This window comes from Chiloscyllium plagiosum, chromosome 31 (genome assembly GCF_004010195.1).
Source record: "Chiloscyllium plagiosum isolate BGI_BamShark_2017 chromosome 31, ASM401019v2, whole genome shotgun sequence".
NCBI classification, from domain to species: Eukaryota; Metazoa; Chordata; class Chondrichthyes; order Orectolobiformes; family Hemiscylliidae; genus Chiloscyllium; species Chiloscyllium plagiosum.
This window is the reverse complement of record NC_057740.1, coordinates 37,922,337-37,942,951: the sequence shown is the minus strand read 5'-3', so window position 1 is coordinate 37,942,951 and position 20,615 is coordinate 37,922,337. Positions and strand designations below refer to the sequence as shown.

General features: G+C 41.7%; 1 protein-coding gene across 3 annotated transcripts in view; it reads right to left on the bottom strand.

Moving 5' to 3' along the window:
- LOC122565433 (insulin receptor-like) overlaps positions 1–20,615 on the bottom strand; it is a 260,534-nt gene that overhangs the window by 37,011 nt on the left and 202,908 nt on the right. For all 3 annotated transcript variants that reach the window (XM_043721409.1, XM_043721410.1, XM_043721411.1), the window contains 6 exons: positions 19,826–19,970; positions 17,965–18,179; positions 6,376–6,502; positions 4,539–4,783; positions 3,151–3,318; positions 417–618 (listed from right to left, as the gene is read on the bottom strand). In XM_043721409.1, the coding sequence (XP_043577344.1) occupies positions 417–618; positions 3,151–3,318; positions 4,539–4,783; positions 6,376–6,502; positions 17,965–18,179; positions 19,826–19,970 (1,102 nt within the window). The remainder of the gene's footprint in view (positions 1–416; positions 619–3,150; positions 3,319–4,538; positions 4,784–6,375; positions 6,503–17,964; positions 18,180–19,825; positions 19,971–20,615) is intronic.

Sequence of the window (20,615 nt, the reverse complement as noted above, 5' to 3'; positions counted from 1 at the left end):
CAGCCTTCGAATTAGAGGGGGTAAATTCAGAACAGAAATGCGGAGACATTTCTTCAGCCAGAGAGTGGTGGGCCTGTGGAATTCATTGCCACAGAGTGCAGTGGAGGCTGGGACGCTAAATGTCTTCAAGGCAGAGATTGATAAATTATTGATGTCACAAGGAATTAAGGGCTACGGAGAGAATGCGGGTAAGTGGAGTTGAAATGCCCATCAGCCATGATTGAATGGCAGAGTGGACTCGATGGGCCGAATGGCCTTACTTCCACTCCTATGTCTTAGAGTCTTATGGTCTAACTTAGAGTGAGTGTAGAGCACAGATTCCAGCAAGCAACCTTCACAATACCACTTGTTACACACTAGCAATAATGTTCTATCCCGTTTGAGGTGTAAAGAACTGACTTTCTGTCCTCGGTTACCTGATCATAAACACCTCATTGTGCAGGTAGTTTTCAAATGTCTTCTGGAAGGCAGCCTCCTCTGCATCTCGTTTAAGCTGTGACTCAGTCTTTGGACATGCACAGCATTCACCAGGGATGTGATTAGCATCTGTCTGGTTTCGCTTCTGATTATCCTCGGGATCAGCGTGTGTTGTAGATGCTCGTGACGGTAACTTTAAACCTAGAATCAGAGAATCATAGAATGATTTACTGCACAGAAGGAGTTTGTTCAGCCTACTGTATCTGTGTTGAGTCTGTAAGCTACCCAGCTCATCCCACTCCACCACTTTGCCTGATAGCCCTAGAAACATATTCTTTTCAGAACATCACCCAACTCTCCTTTGAAAACCATGACTGAATGTCATCACTACACTTTCAGGCAGTGAATTCCAAATCCAAAATACTCACTGAGTATTTTCATCTCTTACCACTATTGCTCTTTTTGAAAACACCTTAAATCAACGCTCTTTGATTCTCGACCTTTCTGCTAATGGGGAATACAGAGTTACAGGGATAGGGTGGTTACATCGACCACCTTCCAACTGTTTGACCCACAGGCATCCTGCCATCAAACTCCATCACGTTCTGACAGGGGTTGTTCCAGGGAACACACAAATACATACAAACCCATCACCCAACTGGAACAGGTGATTCGCTGCAGTCCCCATTCTCAAAAAGATAACTCGAATATCACTCCTTTTCATAAACATGAAAATTCTGGGAATAACGACACCACAGGCAAGGCCAACATTTATCGCCTAAGTCTTTGTTGGCCTTGAGCAGATGCTGGTAGGCCACTTCTTGAACTGTGACACACCAAGAAGTGGGGGTCTGGGTCAGATGTGCTTCAGAGAGTGGGTGTGGACTCAATCGACCAAATGGTCTGCTTCTACGCTGTAGGGATTTTATCCTATTCTACTTACTTCAAGAACCACAAGTCAGTTTGGAGTGGTCTAAATGTCACCTGCTTGCTATCTATATTACACATTGCAGCAGTTCATATAGCCAGACAGGGAGACTCCCAGGAGGAGGGTTGGCACTGAAATGGTTAAGATCTCATGTGGACAAGCCAGGGTGACTACTGATAGTATGTTTCCCCATCTGGGAGGTATTAGAACTAGGGAATAGAGATTAAAAATACAGGTTGTTCTGCTATAATGTGTGTTTCTTCAAGCAAATTCGCTGTATTTGATTAGATTCCCTACAGTGTGGAAATAGGCCCTTCGACCCAACAAGTCCATATCGACCTCCGAACAGCAACCCACCCAGACCCATTCCCCTACATTTACCCCTTCACCTAACACTACGGGCAATTTAGCATGGCCAATTCACCTAACCTGTACATCTTTGGACTGTGGGAGGAAACCGGAGCACCCGGAGGAAACCCACGCAGACACGGGGAGAATGTGCAAACTCCACACAGACAGTTGCCCGAGGTGGGAATTGAACACGGGTCCCTGGTGCTATGAGGCAGCAGTGCTAACCACTGAGCCACCGTGCCGCCCCTATTGCAATTAATGAATTGGGACACTATTTCTAAAGCGCAAACTTTCAAAACATGTGTTGGCTGTGACATGACTAAATCGCCAACACGTTAAGTGCTGTTTTTAAAGCACGATTTTTCCATAACGCAGGGTTGCACAAGAACATAACAACCGCATTAAAAAAGAAGGATTTTGTGAAACTAGAAAGGGTTCAGAAAAGATTTACAAGAATGTTGCCAGGGTTGGAGAATTTGAGCTATAGGAAGAGGTTGAATAGGTTGAATATGTGGTTAACACTGCTGCCTCACAGCGCCAGAGACCTGGGTTCAATTCCCGCCTCAAGGCGACTCTATGTGTGGAGTTTGCACATTCTCCCCGTGTCTGCGTGGGTTTCCTCCGGGTGCCCCGGTCTCCTCCCACAATCCAAAAATGTGCAGGTTAGGTGGATTGGCCAGGTTAAATTGCCCATAATGTTAGGTGAATGGGTAAATGCGGGGGAATGGGTCTGGGTGGGTTGCTCTACGGAGGGTCAGTGTGGACTTGTTGGGCCTGTTTCCACACTGTAAGTAATCTAATCTAATCAAAGTTAGGGCTGTTTTCCCTGGAGCGTCGGAGGCTGAAGGGTGATCTTATAGAGGTTTATAAAATCGTGAGGGGCATGGATAGGATAAAAAGACAAAGTCTCTACCCTGGGTGGGGAGTCCAGAACTAGAAGGCATAGGTTTAGGGTGAGAGGGAAAAAGATATAAAAGAGACCTAAGGGGCAATTATTTCACGCAGAGGCTGGTACGTATGTGGAGTGAGCTGCCAGAGGATGTGGTGGAGGCTGGTACAATTGCAACATTTAAAAGGCATCTGGATGGGTATATGAATAGGAAGGATTTGGAGGAATATGTTGACAGGTGCGACAGGTGTTGACAGGTGCGACTTCATTGGATTAGGATATCTGGTTGGCATGGACGAGTTGGACCGAAGGGTCTGTTTCCATGCTGTACATCTCCATGACTCTATAACTGACTTTAAGGGATTGTCGATTTAAATAGAAATAAATATCGTTTTTCCTCCTGGAGAGTTGTAAGGTTGTTCAACACACCAAAAAGCAGTGGAGGCAGAGTAACTGAGTATTTTTAAGGCAGAGGTAGCTAGATTAATAAATAACAAATTAGTTCAACTGAGATATACTCAGATCTGCTCACCCATTATCAGCTTACATCCAATCTGCAACTTACCTTTCTGGCAATAATCAAACTCATACAGTTCACTGTCCTCTGGCTGCTGCTGCCAGAACACCAGGTAGTGGGTGATATTCCCATTGCGATCAGTTGGAGGTTTCCACTTTAGAATGATCTGGGAAGATGAGTTGGACACAGATATGGGATCCAACGGGACTGAAGGAGCTGTAGAGAGAACAGGAATGATTTAGAATCTTCACAAGATTTTTTTCCTTTACACGTTAAAGAACATTATGTGCAAAGAGGAACAGGAGAAGACCCTCTGATCTATCCAGCCTATTCCAGAGAACTGAGTTACCCATCAATTATGGAACAGTGCGAAACAAGACTCCAGGCCCAGGAAATTCAAAGAGTGCACGTGCATATGTACGTGCTTATGTGAGTGCACCCATGTGTTTGGGTATTGGTAGTGGAGGAGGGGGGAAATACACAAGCAACTCGAAGTTCAGAGGGCTCATGAAATAAGTGTGCAATTAGGTACACTCTTCAGAATGCAACATGTGAACAATAAGAATAGATCAGATTTATGTGGCTACATGCATTGCGGGTTTGTGGTGAGGTGTCAGCTCCTGATTTATGTTCTCCTGCTCAGAATAATCATGCTATTGAAACAGCAGCAAAAGTCTGAATGAAACAAACTGAGGCACAATGGAGGGAGTTTTGCATTAAACTCACACTAACACCCAACACAAGTGAAGGCAAAGATTCTGAGACCAAAAAGAACTATGCAACAAGTGAAAGTTGCAAGTTAATTGAGGGTTATTTGGGTGAATATATCACGGAAACAAGTTAATTAGTGTGTTGGAGTTTGTGGTGTCTGGATTAACAATACAGTTCTAACTAAAAAGTACATACTGGTCTCTGCCTAAGCATTATTTTATCCTATGGTACCCTGAATCAGCACTGTAAAGAATAACAGTAATCATACTTGCACATTGAGAACACAAGGAAAAGTTGCTCAAATAACCCAGTTTCTAAACTGAATACACCACAATTTTTCTTATTGGTGTTGCGCAAAATGTCCAGTCCAGATTTAGCAATCATGTGAACTGGGGTGAAAAGGCCGAGCAGCATTAAGCATGTAAAAGTATTATGTCAGCAGTTCAGTGTCATACCTTCTGGCTATATAGTTTCATCATATACATTTCATAGCAAAATATACAGCAATTTGGAAAGCAAAATTAATTTGATCATGGGTCATATTCTGTAAAGCTAGCACAGAAGCTAGAAGCCAACCCAATGTGCAGTTGCAGTGGTGAAATAACACATGAAACGTGTGTATGGGTATACTGGAATATGTAATGATGGGCGTGGATGGCATTTTTGTGCAGAAGAGTACCAGTGAAAGGTGCATAAATTAATTAAACCTAGTTTTGAAAACTTACTGCCTGCTGTGGTGCGGATGTAGACAATCTCGCTTTTGGCTCCATGATTGTGCTGCTCGTCACTTATCGTGAGCAAGGTCTTCACGAAGATTGCGTACTGTGTCCAAGGTTTGAGGCCACGAAGCAGAGTGCCTGGGTTCTGAAGCTTCCCCTCGGACCGCCCAGGGGGCTCTACATCAACCACCTTCCAGCTGTTTGACCCACAGGCATCCTGCCCATCAAACTCCGTCACGTTCTGATAGGGGCTGTTCCAGGGAACACACAAATAAAGACAGACCCATCACCCAACTGGAACAGGTGATTTCCTGCATTCCCCACACTTGGAGAGATAACTCGAATATCACTCATCTTCATAAACATGAAAATTCTGGGAATAAGGACACCACAGGCAAGGCCAACATTTATCGCCTAAGTCTTTGTTGGCCTTGAGCAGATGCTGGAGGGCCACTTCTTGAACTGTGACAGTCTTTGTTGTATAAATGCACTCACTATACTGTTAAGGAGGGAACGCCAGCATTTTGACCCAGCAACAATAAAAAGAACAATTTAACATAGTTCCAAGTCAGAATGATGTATGGCTTGGATTGGAACTTACAGGTGATAGAGTTCCAATGCCTTTGGAGCCCTTGTCTTTCTACATAGTGGAACTTTATAAGATTTCTTTATAAGTTGATTTTCATTTGAAGACAGATTACACCTGCAACTAAAGGGCTATTGCAGCACAGAGGTGGTGCCCCCACCTCTGAACCAAAAGGCATAGGTTCAAGTCCCACCTGCTCCAGAACACATCTGATTTCTTTAAAAGACATTTTTTAATGAACCTGCTTGAGATGTTATTGCACACCCGTGGCCTCCTGGCTCAGATAGAAGGACAATACCACTGCAACATAAGAACCTGTCCTTGAACACATCTGAACAGGCTGACTTAAAAACATCGACATTTGCAATCATGTGCAAGGATAAATGCTCAATGGGAGTGGTAGATGTTTAAGGGGGTGAACAGACTGCACAAACGAGCGGCTTTGTCCGGGATGATGTGAAGCTTCAGTGATGTGCAGTTGCACATATCCAAGCAAGTAGAGAGCATTCTATTACATTATTGCTGCGTCTTACAGAGGAGCTTTGGGAGTTAGGGGTGAACTAGCTGGTGTAGAATGTCCAATCTCTATGGTGATTTTGTAGCCAGTATATTTATGTAAACAATGCAGTTCAGTATTTGGACCAATACCCCAATACCCATTTGAGGGCAGTGATCTTGTGAAGACATGCACCCTGCTTTACTTAAAAAGGAAAATTTCAATAAATATTTAAGATTTTTTGGTTGTTTTAATGTTTGAGTGTAACTTGGGGATGATAATGCTCCCATACCACGTGCCGCCATCACTAACAAGATCTAAACTTGCTTTTTTCACTGCAAGTGGGCGTGGTAAAAGTTTTATGATATTTTTGTTTAAAGCAGAGCATGCACCATCAGAACTTAAAGTCAGAAGTCACATGACATCAGGTTACAGTCCAACAGGATTATTTGAAATCACAATCTTTAGGAGCTTGTGTTTTCAAATAAATCTGTCGGACTATAACCTGGTGTTGTATGATGTCTGACTTTGTCCACCCCAGTCCAACACCGGCATTTCCACATCATCAGAACTAAAGACAAAGCTGCGATTACTTGCGATGTGCTCTCTACAAGGTAATGACTCCCTTCTGATTGAAAAATCTCACACACACACAAAGATATGACACAAAGAAAAGATCACTACATACTGTTAGTGCACTGGATTTACCACTAACCCAAAGCAGGATATATTCAAGAAACAGAATCCTGTAAGATACTCACGCTTCCTTGAAGAATACCATGAAACCCAAGAGATCTCTGAAGTCCGGTGGCCAGTACGGCTCCCATTTCAACATTATTTTATCTGTTCCCGTTTTATTGGAAACAAACCTCAGGAGCTGACTTTCACCTAAGTAAGAGTAGGGAGAGAAAAAAAGAACATGAATTTCCTTTCTCTCTCTCTCTCTCACACACACTTTCAATTTGTACTTCGAACAACACAGCCACCAACTTTCTGTCCAATTCCAATGTGCAGTGCCAACTCCACATTATTAAATAGCAATTACATATTGAATGTTTTTTTGGATAAGAAACTAAGGGATCTCGATGGAAATCTAACTCAGCAAGGGGAGGGTTTCAGCAGAAAACTTAAATTAATAACAATTTTTTAACAATTTCCTTTTCTAAATAAAGTGGAAGAAAAAATGTTTTAAATGTCAACAAATTAGGTCAGATTGAAAAATTAGCTTAAAAGATTAAATCCATTTATATGCTTGTTGTTTAGATTTAACAACGTGACTATTGATTCCCGAGGGTACCAGGTCAGAGGCGAAACTGAGTGAAGTTATATACCAGTAATGTTGCAGGTTGAGAATCAGGTTCTTAGGGTCATAATATCTGCTAAAATTGAGACTCATGAGCATCACAAACTAACGCATACATGTCTGCATTAGTTATGCCTGAAACAACGGTAATTACAAGAAGATGTGAGATATTTTTGAGCTGGATGTCTCACTAATGTGAGTTTGGAAAAATCAATAAATCATTTGAACAGTAAAAATCTCAAATAGTTTTTCACACTATAAGCCTCTTATATTTAGACATTGCTCAGATGGGAACACTCATGCCTCAGAATCAAAAGGTTATGGGTTCAAGTGTTGCCAAGCACATAACCCAGGTCAACACTTCAGTGAAGCACTGAAGAGGTGCTATGCTGCTGGAGATGTCATCTTTCAGTTGAGATTTATTATGGAGGCCCTTTCTGCTCTCTCAGATGAAGTCAAGTCACCACAGGCTGCTCTCTCATGGTTTAACCTGGGGGGTCACCATGCCTCAGGTGAGGGGACAGCTTTAGGAGGACCATTCTTCATGGTAACCTCAACCAATGTGGGCACTGAACTCGTGCTGTTGGCAGCAGTCTGCTTTACAAACCAGCCATTCAGCCAATTGAGCTAACCAACCCCAGAAATGCAAAAGTCTCCACTGAAGTCTTCCAGTTAATAATAAAAACAAACTACTGTAGATACTAAAAATTTGTATAAAAACAGAGGGAGGTTTATTGTGGCCAATATCTACCTCACAACCCAAAGTCACAAACTGATTATCTGGGTCATACCATCTCATACTACATGTTGCACTCTACAGGAGTGATCACAATTCAATTACTGAGACAACTAACCCATCCATAACAGTTTGAGAGCATACTAAATGAACCAAGACACAATATGGGCATTCATATGGTTATAATGCAATCAGAAATAGAGGCACTCAAAGATATTAATCTAATTTATACATTTTATACCCAAGCTGTTTATATTTGAACACAACATTACACATAACCTTCTGACATAGCTTGAACCCTTACATCCAAACAGCTTCCCGTATCTTGCCTGTCCATGTTAATTTATTTCTGACAACTTTTGGTTTCCTGCAAGTTCCTCTTGTCTAACCTTGCTACAATGGTGTATAGCTATAGCTCCAAGTCAGTCTGCTCTCTTTCCCTTCCAGACCAATTTTTCTTAATGGGGAAATCCAGATTTTTGTTTATATAAAATGACCCAATCACCTAATTTAACAAATAACAAATTACCCAAACATTGCCCAGCAGGGGCAACAAAACAGTCTTTGTACAGCCAACACCAAATCAGCCAATTAAACAACTAAACAAGTAATAATTAACAAGCACTTTCCATCAGAGGCAGTGTGTTAACAAGAAAAAGGAGGAAGGTATGGGAAAGATGGAGGGTTGAAACAAAACTCTTTTGGAGGGGGAGCTAATGCACTTCAGGCCCGTGAGGTGCCCATATCTGTCCAAAATATTTATGGGAATCACTGATTTTGTCTTAATCTCCAGAGATGCTTTTACGCACTACTGAACAGTTTATATCTCCACCAATCACTTGTGTTACTTCTTCCTTTATCCACTACCACTAAATCAATTACTCATTTTCACACAAAGCCCATCCAGGGCAGTGCAAACACATCAAAAGAGAGGTTAAGGTAGGGAGGGGACTAAGTCAAAATGTAGCTGGAGGGAAAAGTAAGACATTTCACCTCCTGTGGTGCTCACTTTTTTTCTTTAAGTCCACAGGAAAATCCAATTTTTTTTCCAATCAACCTGTTCAGAGGTTCTTACATCTCTATGGAGAAGATAGAATGTGAACCTGGGACTCCAGGCTTAGAGTTGGGACATTACCACTATGCCACAAGAGTCCTTCAATTCAGCCCTGTGTTTGGTGGTCTCAGCCAAGGTTGTGTCCTGCATTGCAATCAACAGCACTGCTCCAGGTACCTTCTAATCAACCTGTTAATAGAAGTTATTACACATCTCTTCACCAGATGTGACTTGAATCCAGGCATCCTGCTCCAGAGATAGGGTCATTACCACTGTACCACACAAGACCCCTATATGCAATAACGAATACCAGATTGCTGTACATGATTCATTCATAAGCGGACCATCATTGACAGTACTGTTAGAGAATCATAGAAGCTCTACAATGTGGAAGCAGACCATTTGGTCCATCGAGTCCACACTGACCCTCCGAAGAGCATCCCACCCGAACCCACGCTACTGCCCTCTTCCTGTAGTATAGGCCAATCCACCCTAACCTGCACATCTTTGGACTTTGGGAGGAAACCAGAGCACCTGGAGGAAACCCACGTGGACATGGGGAGAACATGAAAACTCCACATAGACAGTCATGCTAGGCTGGAATCGAACCCAGGTCCCTGGTGCTGTGAGGCAGCAGTGCTAACCACTGAGCCACCGTGCCACCCAGTGTTTATCTCTCAATCAAAATCATACAAAGAGATTCTCTCAGCATTATCACATTGCAACTTGTGGAAGCATGACTTCTGCGTGTTGGCTTCTGTGTTGTCACATTACAGCAGTACTGCACTTGTATTTCCTTGGTGATAAAGCACTTCATAAATATAAGTCTTTCTAGACATCTCTCTCTAACAGCCAATTTTGAATGCCCATGCTGGTTAGGTGCATGGAACAAGTCATTGTTATTTGTCCCCACCTTGCCCATATGGAACACCCACATACAGCCACCTCCCAACAGCTTTTTCATCTTCAAGTCTTAGCAGCATGAAGTCAACACAATTACTGTTCTCCTGGAGAAGGCTGAGGGGCAATCTGATAGAGGCATTCCAAATCTGTGCTCAGTAGATAGGAGGTATTCTTGGGAGGATCAAGAGCAAGAGGGCAATTGCAGTGGGCAAGGTAATTGACAAAAGAAACAATGGAGACATGAAAGAAAATCTTTTCACACAGCAGCACATTCTTAAGTTTACTACCCGAGTATATGGTGGAGGCAGGTTCAACTGAGTCATTTAAGAAGGATTTGGAGGGAATTTCATTTTCTGAAAAGGAAGAACGTGCAGGCTTATGGGATGAAGTTGGGGGAAGTGATACTAGGTGTACTGCTCATTCAGAGAATTGGCTCAGATGTGATACACACAGTGAGATCTGAAGATGCTGGAGATTAGAGTTGAGAGTGCGTTGCTGGAAATGAACAGCAGGTCAGGCAGCATCCGAGGAGAAGGAAAATCGATGTTTCAGGCTGGAGGCTGAACCTGATTCCTGAAGAAGGGCTCTGGCCCGAAACGTCGATTTTCCTGCTCCTCGGATGCTGCCTGACCTGCTGTGCTTTTCCAGCAACACACTCTCAAATCAGAGGAGGTTGGGCCAGAATGGTCTTCTTCTGCTCTGCGACCATTCAAACCCTTCAGGCAAATATTGCTGGAAGCTTTACTGTCTTACTTATAAGGTTTAACTCTTAAGTGCACAATTTGTGAACAATCGAGCTACCCAGGCATGATAGCCAAGATGAAATTCACGGTATCTTCCAGCAGTTTGCATCCAATACATTTTCCAATTGCTCAAAATAGTAACAAGGTTTGACCAGGAATAATTAGATGTAGTTATAACCGAGGAGAGACAGAAAATGGCAATTCTGGCTGCAAACCCAGACGTCTACAGGACTCTGACAGGCGCCCTGATGAGTTTTGTTTTTCTAAGAACTAAGCTTCAGGAATTACTACCATCAGGCACTCAAATTTAAATCATTTGGCCAAAACCTTAAATTGAAAGAACATTTTAGAAAAAAATAACCTCAGTGCCAAGTCACACAGGGAAAGTGGCAGGCGATTATGAGGTAAGGAGCCAGTAGAGATCGGAAGAGAAGCAGCAAGAGCCAAGCAAAATACCTAAGCAGATTCAGTCCACATAAACGCACCTTAAAAAACTCAGAACAGAATGGGATTCAGATCAAGTAATTCCTTGTGTGACAGCCTCAGTCAGTCTCTGAGCCATCAAGAAATTCTTGAGAGGGGAGATGAAAATGGAGTTTGTCCATCGATCTTCTGATTAAGAACTTGCCCTCTCCATACCTCTAGCCTCATTCATTTCATTAACATCTCTTCCTCAGATTTGATTCTTGCATACACACCTTTCCTACTCTTAATCTAGCTACTCGCAACTAAGTCTTCAGTCACTTTCACATCCATCTCATCAGACAAGCCTTTTGCCATTTCTCATTACCTCTTTTCCTTTATCTCAGTGTTGGTTTACCCCTCATCTCTGCAAGATACCTTGGAATATTAGTCACTTTCAAGGCACAATTTAGTATAGAGTGCTGTTGCTGCTGTCACAACCCCAGGTTTGTTGCAAGCAAGTGTTTTGAAGGAGATAGGTTCACAAATTGCAGATGCTTTTGCAGTAATCTTCTAAACTCCTCTCAATTCAGGAATTACCCCTCTAGTTTGGAAAATATTGGGAATATGTTTGCAAATTTTGAAAGGCACGAGACCAAAACCAGGAAATTACAGGCCTGTTAAAGATGGAGTGAAAGAGAATCTGGAGAAAACTGATCTGATTCGACAGCTGCCATGGATTTGCAAAATTGATTAGTAACACAACTTTAGCAAGACACAAAGGAGAAGATTTTCAATTTGCACTCATCAAGATCGTGATGCAAAAAACTAAACCTAGAAGGGGAACAACAGCATGAAATGATGGTTGGCATCCTGCAAGAACCATTAAGTGACAATCTTAGTCAGCTGATTCGAGTTTAATCAGCTAAGATTTACAGTCAACAATTTCTGCTGCATCTCCTTTGCATCCATAGCTGAACCAACCAGCATCATCATCTCATGCTGCACAACTGACATTCGCACTCCAAACCTGGCTTCCTGCATCCCAGTTCTGATGAATGCAAGTTGAAAAGCAGGACCTTCCTGTGTCATTTTAGCAATGTCAAAGAGTAGATCTTGTCAAATTAACATAGTTTAATTTCATGAAGAGATAGTAGGAGGAGAATGTTGACAGATCTAATTAATGTGGATATCAGGAAGATATTCTTTGGAGGATCAGCTGGGCAATAGAAGACAAAGAATGATGATAATGGGTACATACTCAAATCAGAAGGTATGACAAGTTTTGTCCCAGAAGGTTCTTTACTGGGGCTGCAATTACTAATAATTTGGACAACACAATAGAAAGCTGATCTCAAAATGTGTGGTATTATATTAAATAATGTACATGCCTCAGGCTTGGAGAGAAGTTGAAAAGAGGGGAATCTTCCTGGTCACTTTAGCCATTGCGGGAATTGAACCTGAGCATCACTCTGCATCACAAACCAGCTAGCAAGCCAACTGAGCTAACCGTGTTCTGTGTACAACTCTGCGTGTTGTACCCAAAAGATTGTAATAGCCTTGGAGGAGGTGCAGTGAGATTCCCCAGGGCTGCTAGGGTTAAATTATAAGAAATTACATGAACTTTATATACTTCAGATCATTTTATATTCTGGAATGTAGCAGTTTTAGGGTGACATGATTAAGATTTTCAGGATTTAGAAATAGGGAGATCTTGAGACGCAATAGGTAGTCGTCCTGCCACTGAACCAGAAGCTCCAGGTTTGAGTCCCTCACCAGAGCTTGTCAAGCATGAAAGATGTCCTTATAATGTAGCAGCCAAACGTAGTAAATCATTGTAGTACACTGAGGAAAAGCAGTAAGAAAATGCGAGTCTCCTGGGCCTTGTCAGTCATGTTTGATGTAGAGTGGGATCCCTCAAGTTACAGGCTAGCAAATTATTAAAGTCAACGACGGAAACAGACATTTCATTCATGGAACTCCTGGCTGGGCCAACATTTATTGCCTATCCCTAATTGCCCAGAGGGCAGTTAAGTGTGAATTTGTAGGGGTCGCAACCTGTAGCGATTTCACATTCGCCATTTGACCAGCTTTTTATTTCAGAGTTCTTTTATTGAATTCAAATATCATGACTTGCCATGGTAGGATTTGAACCTACGTACCAGAAACATTAGAATATAAGAGCATAAGAAACATAAACAAGAGTCGGCTATTCTGTCCCTCAAACCTAACCTACCATTCAATAGTCTGCCCCAGGCCTCAAATCTTCAATATTTCAAAAATCTACTTAACACCTCCTTATATGCATTCATTAAACATGCCGCCACAACCCTGTGGTAGAGAATTCCAGATCTTCGCTATCTTCTGGAAGAAGAAATTCCCTCACATCTCAGTTTTAAATGAATGTCCCTTTATTCTGTAACCATCCCATGGTCCAAGATGTCTCCACTAGTGGAAATACTTTCTCAATGTCTACTGTCAATCCCCCTGGAATCTTATATGCTTCAATAAGAACACCCCTCCAAACTGTAATGAATGAAGGCCTAATCTTTTTAGCCTTTCGTGATAAGTCAGCCCCTTCATTCCAGAAATCAGCTTAGACAGCTTTTGAAATACCTCCAATGCCAGGATATCTTTTCTTAAATACGTGGACCAGAACTGTGCATGGTACTCTGACCTCACCAACACCCAGAACAGTTTCCACAAAATCTATTTATTGTCAAACTTCAACCCCCCAGTAAAGGAAAAGCCAAAATTCAATCAGTCTTCTAAATTACTTGCTGCACCTGCACATTAACTTTTTGTGACTCTTGCAGCAAAAAAGCTAGATCCCTCACTGTTGTAATTTTTTGGGAGTCTGTCTCCATTGAAAGAATAGTCTGCCTTTTGATTCTTCTAACCAAAGTTTACAATCTCACATTAAACTCAACCTGATAGGTTTTGTGAGTGGACAAAAGTTCATCTACATCCCCTTGCCAATTCCTTACATTCTCATCACAATACGACCTCTGACCTATTTTTGTATCATCAGTAAGCCTGGATGCATTAGACTTCAAGTCATTAATATTGCAAGTAATTGAATCCCTACACTCATCAGTTTTGCCTTTCCAATCTGAAAACAAAATCGAATAACCCTGACTCTATACCTTCTGAGTTAATCAAATATCAATCCATACTAATGCAATACCTTTAATACCCTAAGCTCCCATTTTGTGCAGTAACCTTTCACGTGGCACCTTACCGAATGCCTTGCCTTTCACAACTTCAGATTGTGTTGAACTTCCATAAATATCCTGCTATTTCTTCTTTAATAACAGTCTCCAGCATTTTCCCAATGACAGATGTTATGTTAACTGGCCTGTAGTTACGTTACTGGTTTCCTGTAAACCTGCCCGTAATCCAGTTAGTTCTGGAATGTTGTGACCAATGTCTCCACTAACACTGCAGCCACTTCCTTTAAAATCCTTGGATGTAGGTCTCAGCTCCGGGTGACTTATCTGCCTTTCGTCCCATTTGTTAGCCAAATACTTTGTGCCAGAGATTGTTACACGATCTTTCCTCCCATTAATACCTTGCTTATCTCTTACTTTTGGGATGCTTATAGTATCCTCCAGTCTGATGCAAAATACTACCTTAAATTATCTAACATTCGCTATTATTAATTCTCAAGCTGTCCCCTTCCAGGGTCCTACACTTACATTAGATACTCTCTTTTTATAGTTCTGCTATAACACTGTAGTTCTGTTCTCATGCAATCTCATGTTAGAAGAAAATCACATAAAAGCAGCACCATTTAAACTAATGGGGCTGGAATCACGTTATAACCAAGACATGCTTTAAAACTTCGCACTTTATAAACAGTGTCCCCAGTTTGTCAATCATATTATAGCGAAATGGAATAAACGAAACGTGCGTAAGAGCAGAACAACCTGTACCCATAAACATCTGTTTGTTTAAATGTTTCTTGACAATTTACCCTCATAATCAATCAATCTTTCCCTTCTCATTAGCTTTTTAGTTCCTAAAATATTCTCAATCCTCTGGCCTATCACTAGTTTTCTTGCTTTGTATACCTTCATCTTTGAATGGATTGTCTCCTTCACTGCCTTTGTGAAACACGGTTCGTTCAATCTTCTGAGTCTTTCTTTTTGACTGTTTGAAATTATGAAGGGTCACTGGACACAAAATGTTTACTCTGCTTGCTCACCACAGTTGGTGCCAGATCTGCCATGCTTTTTCAGCAATTTCCATTTTTATATCCCATGAGTGCAGAACACGTTTATCCCAAACAATCTTCATGCCACCTGTTTACCTCTCTAAACTTATTTGGCCAATGCTAATTTATATGAAACTCAGGTAGGAATCCTGATAGTATTACCTCCAAGGTTCTGCTTTTCAATTTAGTCCCTAGCTACTTGTAATCCTGGTCAGTTTAGCTCAGTTGACAGGACAGCTGGTTTACAATGCACAGTAACACCAACAGTATTACCACACCAGCTGAGGTAACGATGAAGGATTCGTCTTCTCAACTTCTCCCCTCACCTGAGGCATAGTGACTTTCAGGTTACACCCCACTAGTCACCACTCTCTTATGAGAGAGCAGCCGACAGTCTGGTAAGACTATGGCAACTTTATTTTTACAAGGAGAACACTTCCTCCTAGTTCTTCCCAGTCATTTTCATCTATGTGGACAGCTATAACTTGATCCTTCTCATTACAGTCCAAGTTCCCTTCCAGCCTTAAAGTAATGAGCTGAACCTTGGCACCAGGCAGGCAACAGGGTCGTCAGGACATGCTATTCCTGCTACAGGCAACAATATCTATTCCCCCAAAGTGTACTTGCCCTATAACTCTTTTCTCTCCATCATATGAATGGTGCATTGTTCCACAGTATGATCAGTTCATCCTCTTGTCCACACTGGAAGCAAGAACCTTGTACCTATTGGACAAGGCTGAGACTACTCCAAACCTAAACTCTGGATTCCCAGACCGGCCTCACTCAAAACAACACCCTCCAGCCCCTGACCATCACCAAATCTGACATAATTAATCTAAGGGGTGCAACCGCCTCCTGAAACATAGTGTCCAAGTACTTCTCTTCCTTGATGTGTCAATGTGTCTGCAGTTCAAGACTGTAGCTCAACACTCTCGAGCTGAACCAGCCAATGCTTACAGCAGACATAGTCTCTGTGGATTGCACCAGTATCTACTACTTCCCTCATACTTCAGTTGCAACACATCGTCTGCCTACCATTTAATTAATGAATTTGAATTTTAAATATTTTCAAAGTGAATTTCTTAAGTTTACTCTTTGCTTGTAATAAATTTCATAATTTAAACCACTTGGCCAATCAAGAGAGGCATGAAAGAAAGACCCACCATTCACCTACTGTGATTGCCTGTTGTATTTCAGCTTTCATGGATAGAAACATGTTGAAGGGGCTAGCGAGTTTTGAGAAGATTTGTTGAAGGGGTTCTCTACCACTGATTCGTGTCAAGTACTGCCCTTATCACGCAGTCTGCTCTCTTCGCATTATGAAGCTACTGTTCTTCTCTCGTTCTGTTTCAAAACACAAGCTCCTCCTCTCTTCTCTTGTTAAAGTCCTGGTGACTGTCTCCAAATCCTCCCCCTCACAAATGGAGTTCAGGATTGCTAAGCCAGTCACATGACATTACATTATTTGATACGTTATACGTCAATAGTGGGTGGTTCAGTGGTTAGCACTGCTGCCTCACAACGCCAGGGACCTGGTTCAATTCCAGCCTCGGGTGACTGGAATTTGCACATTCTCCCAGTGTCTGCATGGGTTTCCTCTGGGTGCTCCAGTTTCCTCCCACAGTCCGGATATGTGTAGGTTAGGTGAATTGGCCATGCTAAACTGCCCATAATGTTCAGGGATGTGTAGGTTAGGTGCATCAGTCATGGGAAATGTAGAGTAATAGGGTAGGGGAATGGGTCTGGGTGGGATACTCTTTGAAGGGTCGGCATGGATATGTTTCCACATAGGGATTCTACGATTCTAGATACAAGTCGAAGCTTTTAAAATGAAGTAATCAGGAAGATGAGGTAAATGTTTTGAAGTGATAAGGAACTCCAGGAAAAGGAATCTTAAAATAAAAGCTGGGTCAATCAATCAGGAAACAAGATAGACACCACTTCTTCACAGGAAATATTGAACACTGCCCCCACCTACAAAAATCAGTGGCTATAAGCTCAGTTAATAATTTTAACTGATATACTGATATATTGTTTGCGAGAAAGGTTTTTGGGTTAACTTTGGTATGAAAGGGAAAAAGGGTAAGTGTATTAAGATGCAGATCAGCCATAATCTCACCGAATGATGGGAACAGATTTAAGGAGATAAATGACTTCTGCCCATTTGTATGCTCTTAATACCTGCTCATTAACCAAATGCAATGAATTTGTAACAGGTTCTCCACAAGTGCACTCTTTTTTTTCCCCAAGAGGAAAGTCTGACAGTTCATAAAAAGAAGTGTTCTCTATCTTCTCTCCTGAATGACCAGGCTTTTATTTTAAGAGTTATCACCTGGTCCTGGACATACTGTCAGTGCAAGTAGGTTCTCTCCACCTACTTGACTAATTCCACTCAAAATCTCTGTAGATGGATGCGACAAACATAGCACACACTATGTCTATTTCGGCAGTTATTACTCCTGGAATAGGTCGTCAGCTTATAACTGAGTTACAAAGATCAGGAAGATCCCAGGTTCAATCCCTGCTCAGTGCTGCAACTACTGACGACAAGAGGGAAGACCATAGCTCCAGAGTGGGAGGAATTAGATCGGCTTCCAACTCCTGATGCCGCTGTGCTGACCTTCGCTGGAAAACTAACCCCTTCTGAGTGAATGCCATCTGCAACTGCATTACCCACCAACACACAGCCTTGGCTTAAATTCCTCATTTGGATGTGGGTTACTGAAAATTAACAGACCAACACAAAGCAAGAGTAACTGCATTCAAGAGAGGTCAGGTTAAGTGCCTTATCATTATTATGAGATGTCCGTACATCTTAGATTTTTCACAGAAAATGCTCTTGTCACCCCAACACAAATTATCCAACATAGAAAGATGGAGTGTGAATATTACTGATATAATCTTACACTTGTACTCTTGCCAGCCACTGAAAATTACAGTAACACAACTCTAATGCCACTCATCATCTGATCTTATTAGTTTCAAAATCTTACAGGACGCCTGGTCTCCATTTGTTTTCTGAGCAATATCCATTTTCTCCTGCCGGCCTTTGGTCCCTGTGGCCTCCTCCATCTTGTAGATTTCGGACAGACACAGCTTGGGGTTGAAGTGAAAAAACATCTTGCCCTGGGAGATGGTCAGGTTGTGCTTCCTCCAGTCCCACAGTTGCTGCAGGTTCTGGTTGTCCAATACATAGAAGGAGTAATTCCTGGACATCAAATTAAAAGGAAAAATCATGTTGAAAACAAACCTAATTTCTCAATAAATTTGAAATGAAATTTAAGAATCAGAATTAATTTGAAATTTTGAAGAATTAAATTTAAAATAACAAGAGGTAAATTAAAATTGGATACTGTTTTGCTGGAGTCACACAAACCAGCAACATCCCATTGTTTGACCTTCAACTGAACACAGTAAGAAATAGGAGCAGGTCTAAGCCATTTGGCTCCTTAAGCCTTCTATGCCTTAAGGTCACAGCTGACTTAATTGTGGCCTTAACACCACTTTCTTGCCTGCCTTAGTAAGCCTCCACTTCCCAGTCAATCAAGAATCCATCTAACTCAGCATTGAATATATTCAATGATCCTGCTTGGTCTCTGTGGAAACCAATTCCGAGGACTAACAACAGTTTGAGATCAGAAATTTCTTCTCATCTTCATTTTACATGGGATTTCAAATTTATATTTCCTTGTTCTAGAGAGGCCCATGAGAAGAAGCATGCTCTCAGCCTCTACCTTGTCAAATCCCCTCCGAAACCTGGTACCTTCCGTTAAGAACATCGCTCATTGCACTAAAATCCAATGAGTCTAAGCTCAACATTTCCTCAAAAGATAATCCCCTCTTGGAAAATGTCCATTTTTAAATAGGGAGATCAAAACTGGCATAGTACCCAATTTCAGCCAGCGGTAGGTAGCTTTTACTGTATTTACTTAATCCACGAAGGAAGGAATTCATTAGCTGTATAATTCAGTAAATCAGGACTGTGTGTGCATTCTTTCCTTGTATCATCTGTATCAGAGCTAAGTGTTAACTGTTCTGTTTTTGAGAATTGAAATCTTTATCAAGTCAGTGGCTGCTATAAAATTTTGAAGAAAATAGTTGCATTAACAAAAATATTAATCTGCTGCACTGTACAATAAGTGCCTAACACACAAGCAAATGTACAACTGTCCATACTGGGAGAGGCAAAGTGATCATCTCATGTTCAATACCTACATTACATTGTATAATAGCATGCAGAGATGAAAGCAGTCAGTGGATATTGCTTGCTCATCACCTTTCAAGAGGGCTATTGAATGAGGGGAATCAAGAATTGGGGGTCAATTAAACAAAATTAAAAGTGCTTACGAGAAAGAAAGGAAAAGAAAAACAATTGCTTCAAATTGGTTTGGAGGGTTTGAACTATAGGGAGAGGCTGAATAGGGTTGGGGCTATTTTCCCTGAAGCACTGGAGGGTAAAAGTTGACCTCATAGAGGTTTATAAAATTATGAGGGGCATGGATAAGGAGAATAGCCAAGGTCTTTCTCCCTAGGGTAGAGGAGTCCAAACATAGTCAGCATGGGTTTAAAATGAGAAAAGTTTAAAAGGGACCTAAGGGACAATTTTTCCAAAAAGAGGGTAGTGCATGTATGAAATGCTGCCAGAGGAAGTAGTGGAAGTGGGTACAACATTTAAAAGGCATCTGGATGGGTATATGAATAGGAAGGATTTAGAGGGATAAGGGCCAAATGCTGACAAATGGGACTAGATTAATTTAGGCTATTTGGTCGATGTGGATGAATTGAACTGAAGGATCTGTTTCAATGATGTATATTTCTGCAACTCTATGAAAAGCCACTGTACCCATGGCTTACCCAGGTTCCAGAGTTTCACCTTGGATCGACCTCAGGCTGCGAAAGAAAGACAGTGACACCAAAGCATAGGAGCTGCGAATCTTCAGGTACCCACTGATCACCTCGATCAAGCCCAGGTTTGCTTCCAACTCTGCTGCAATGTTAGCTGAAAGGACACGTCAGAAATTAGGATTTTCTCAGCTTCACAGTGCTACCACCGCACAGACAAAAGGGACCCGAGATGTTAGAGGTTATACAGCAGCACTAAAGCTGTGGGAGACAAACATAACAGAGTAGAATTTCCTAAACTTCATTCACAGAATTAACAGATTCTCCTGTAAAAAGAGACATGAGACAAGAGAAAAGAATGTGAGGAACTAGAAGCACAGTGAGGGAGGGCAGTAAGACAAAGAAACAATTCTGATCTGGATTCTGTGTTTCAGGGCGCAGGTGGAAAAGAGAACATTAGAAACGAGAGATGGAGAAATGAAACAAAAAGAGGAGTAAAGATCTGGAGAGAACAAGAAAGAAAGTGATTGATATTGCAAACTTCAGGCCAAACAACTTGGAGAACATTGCATTCTACAGATTGGCTTAATGGTGTGTGTGTATGGGGGGGGGGAGGCGTTTGGACAGAGAGAGGAAGGGGAGACAGAGAAGGTGATACAGAGCAAGGGAGAATGAGAGCAAGCTAGACTGAAGACTAATCTTCTGGAATTTTTTGAGGATGTAACTCTGAAGATGGACAAGGGAGATCCAGTGGATGTAGTATACCTGGACTTTCAGAAAGCCTTTGATAAAGTCCTACATA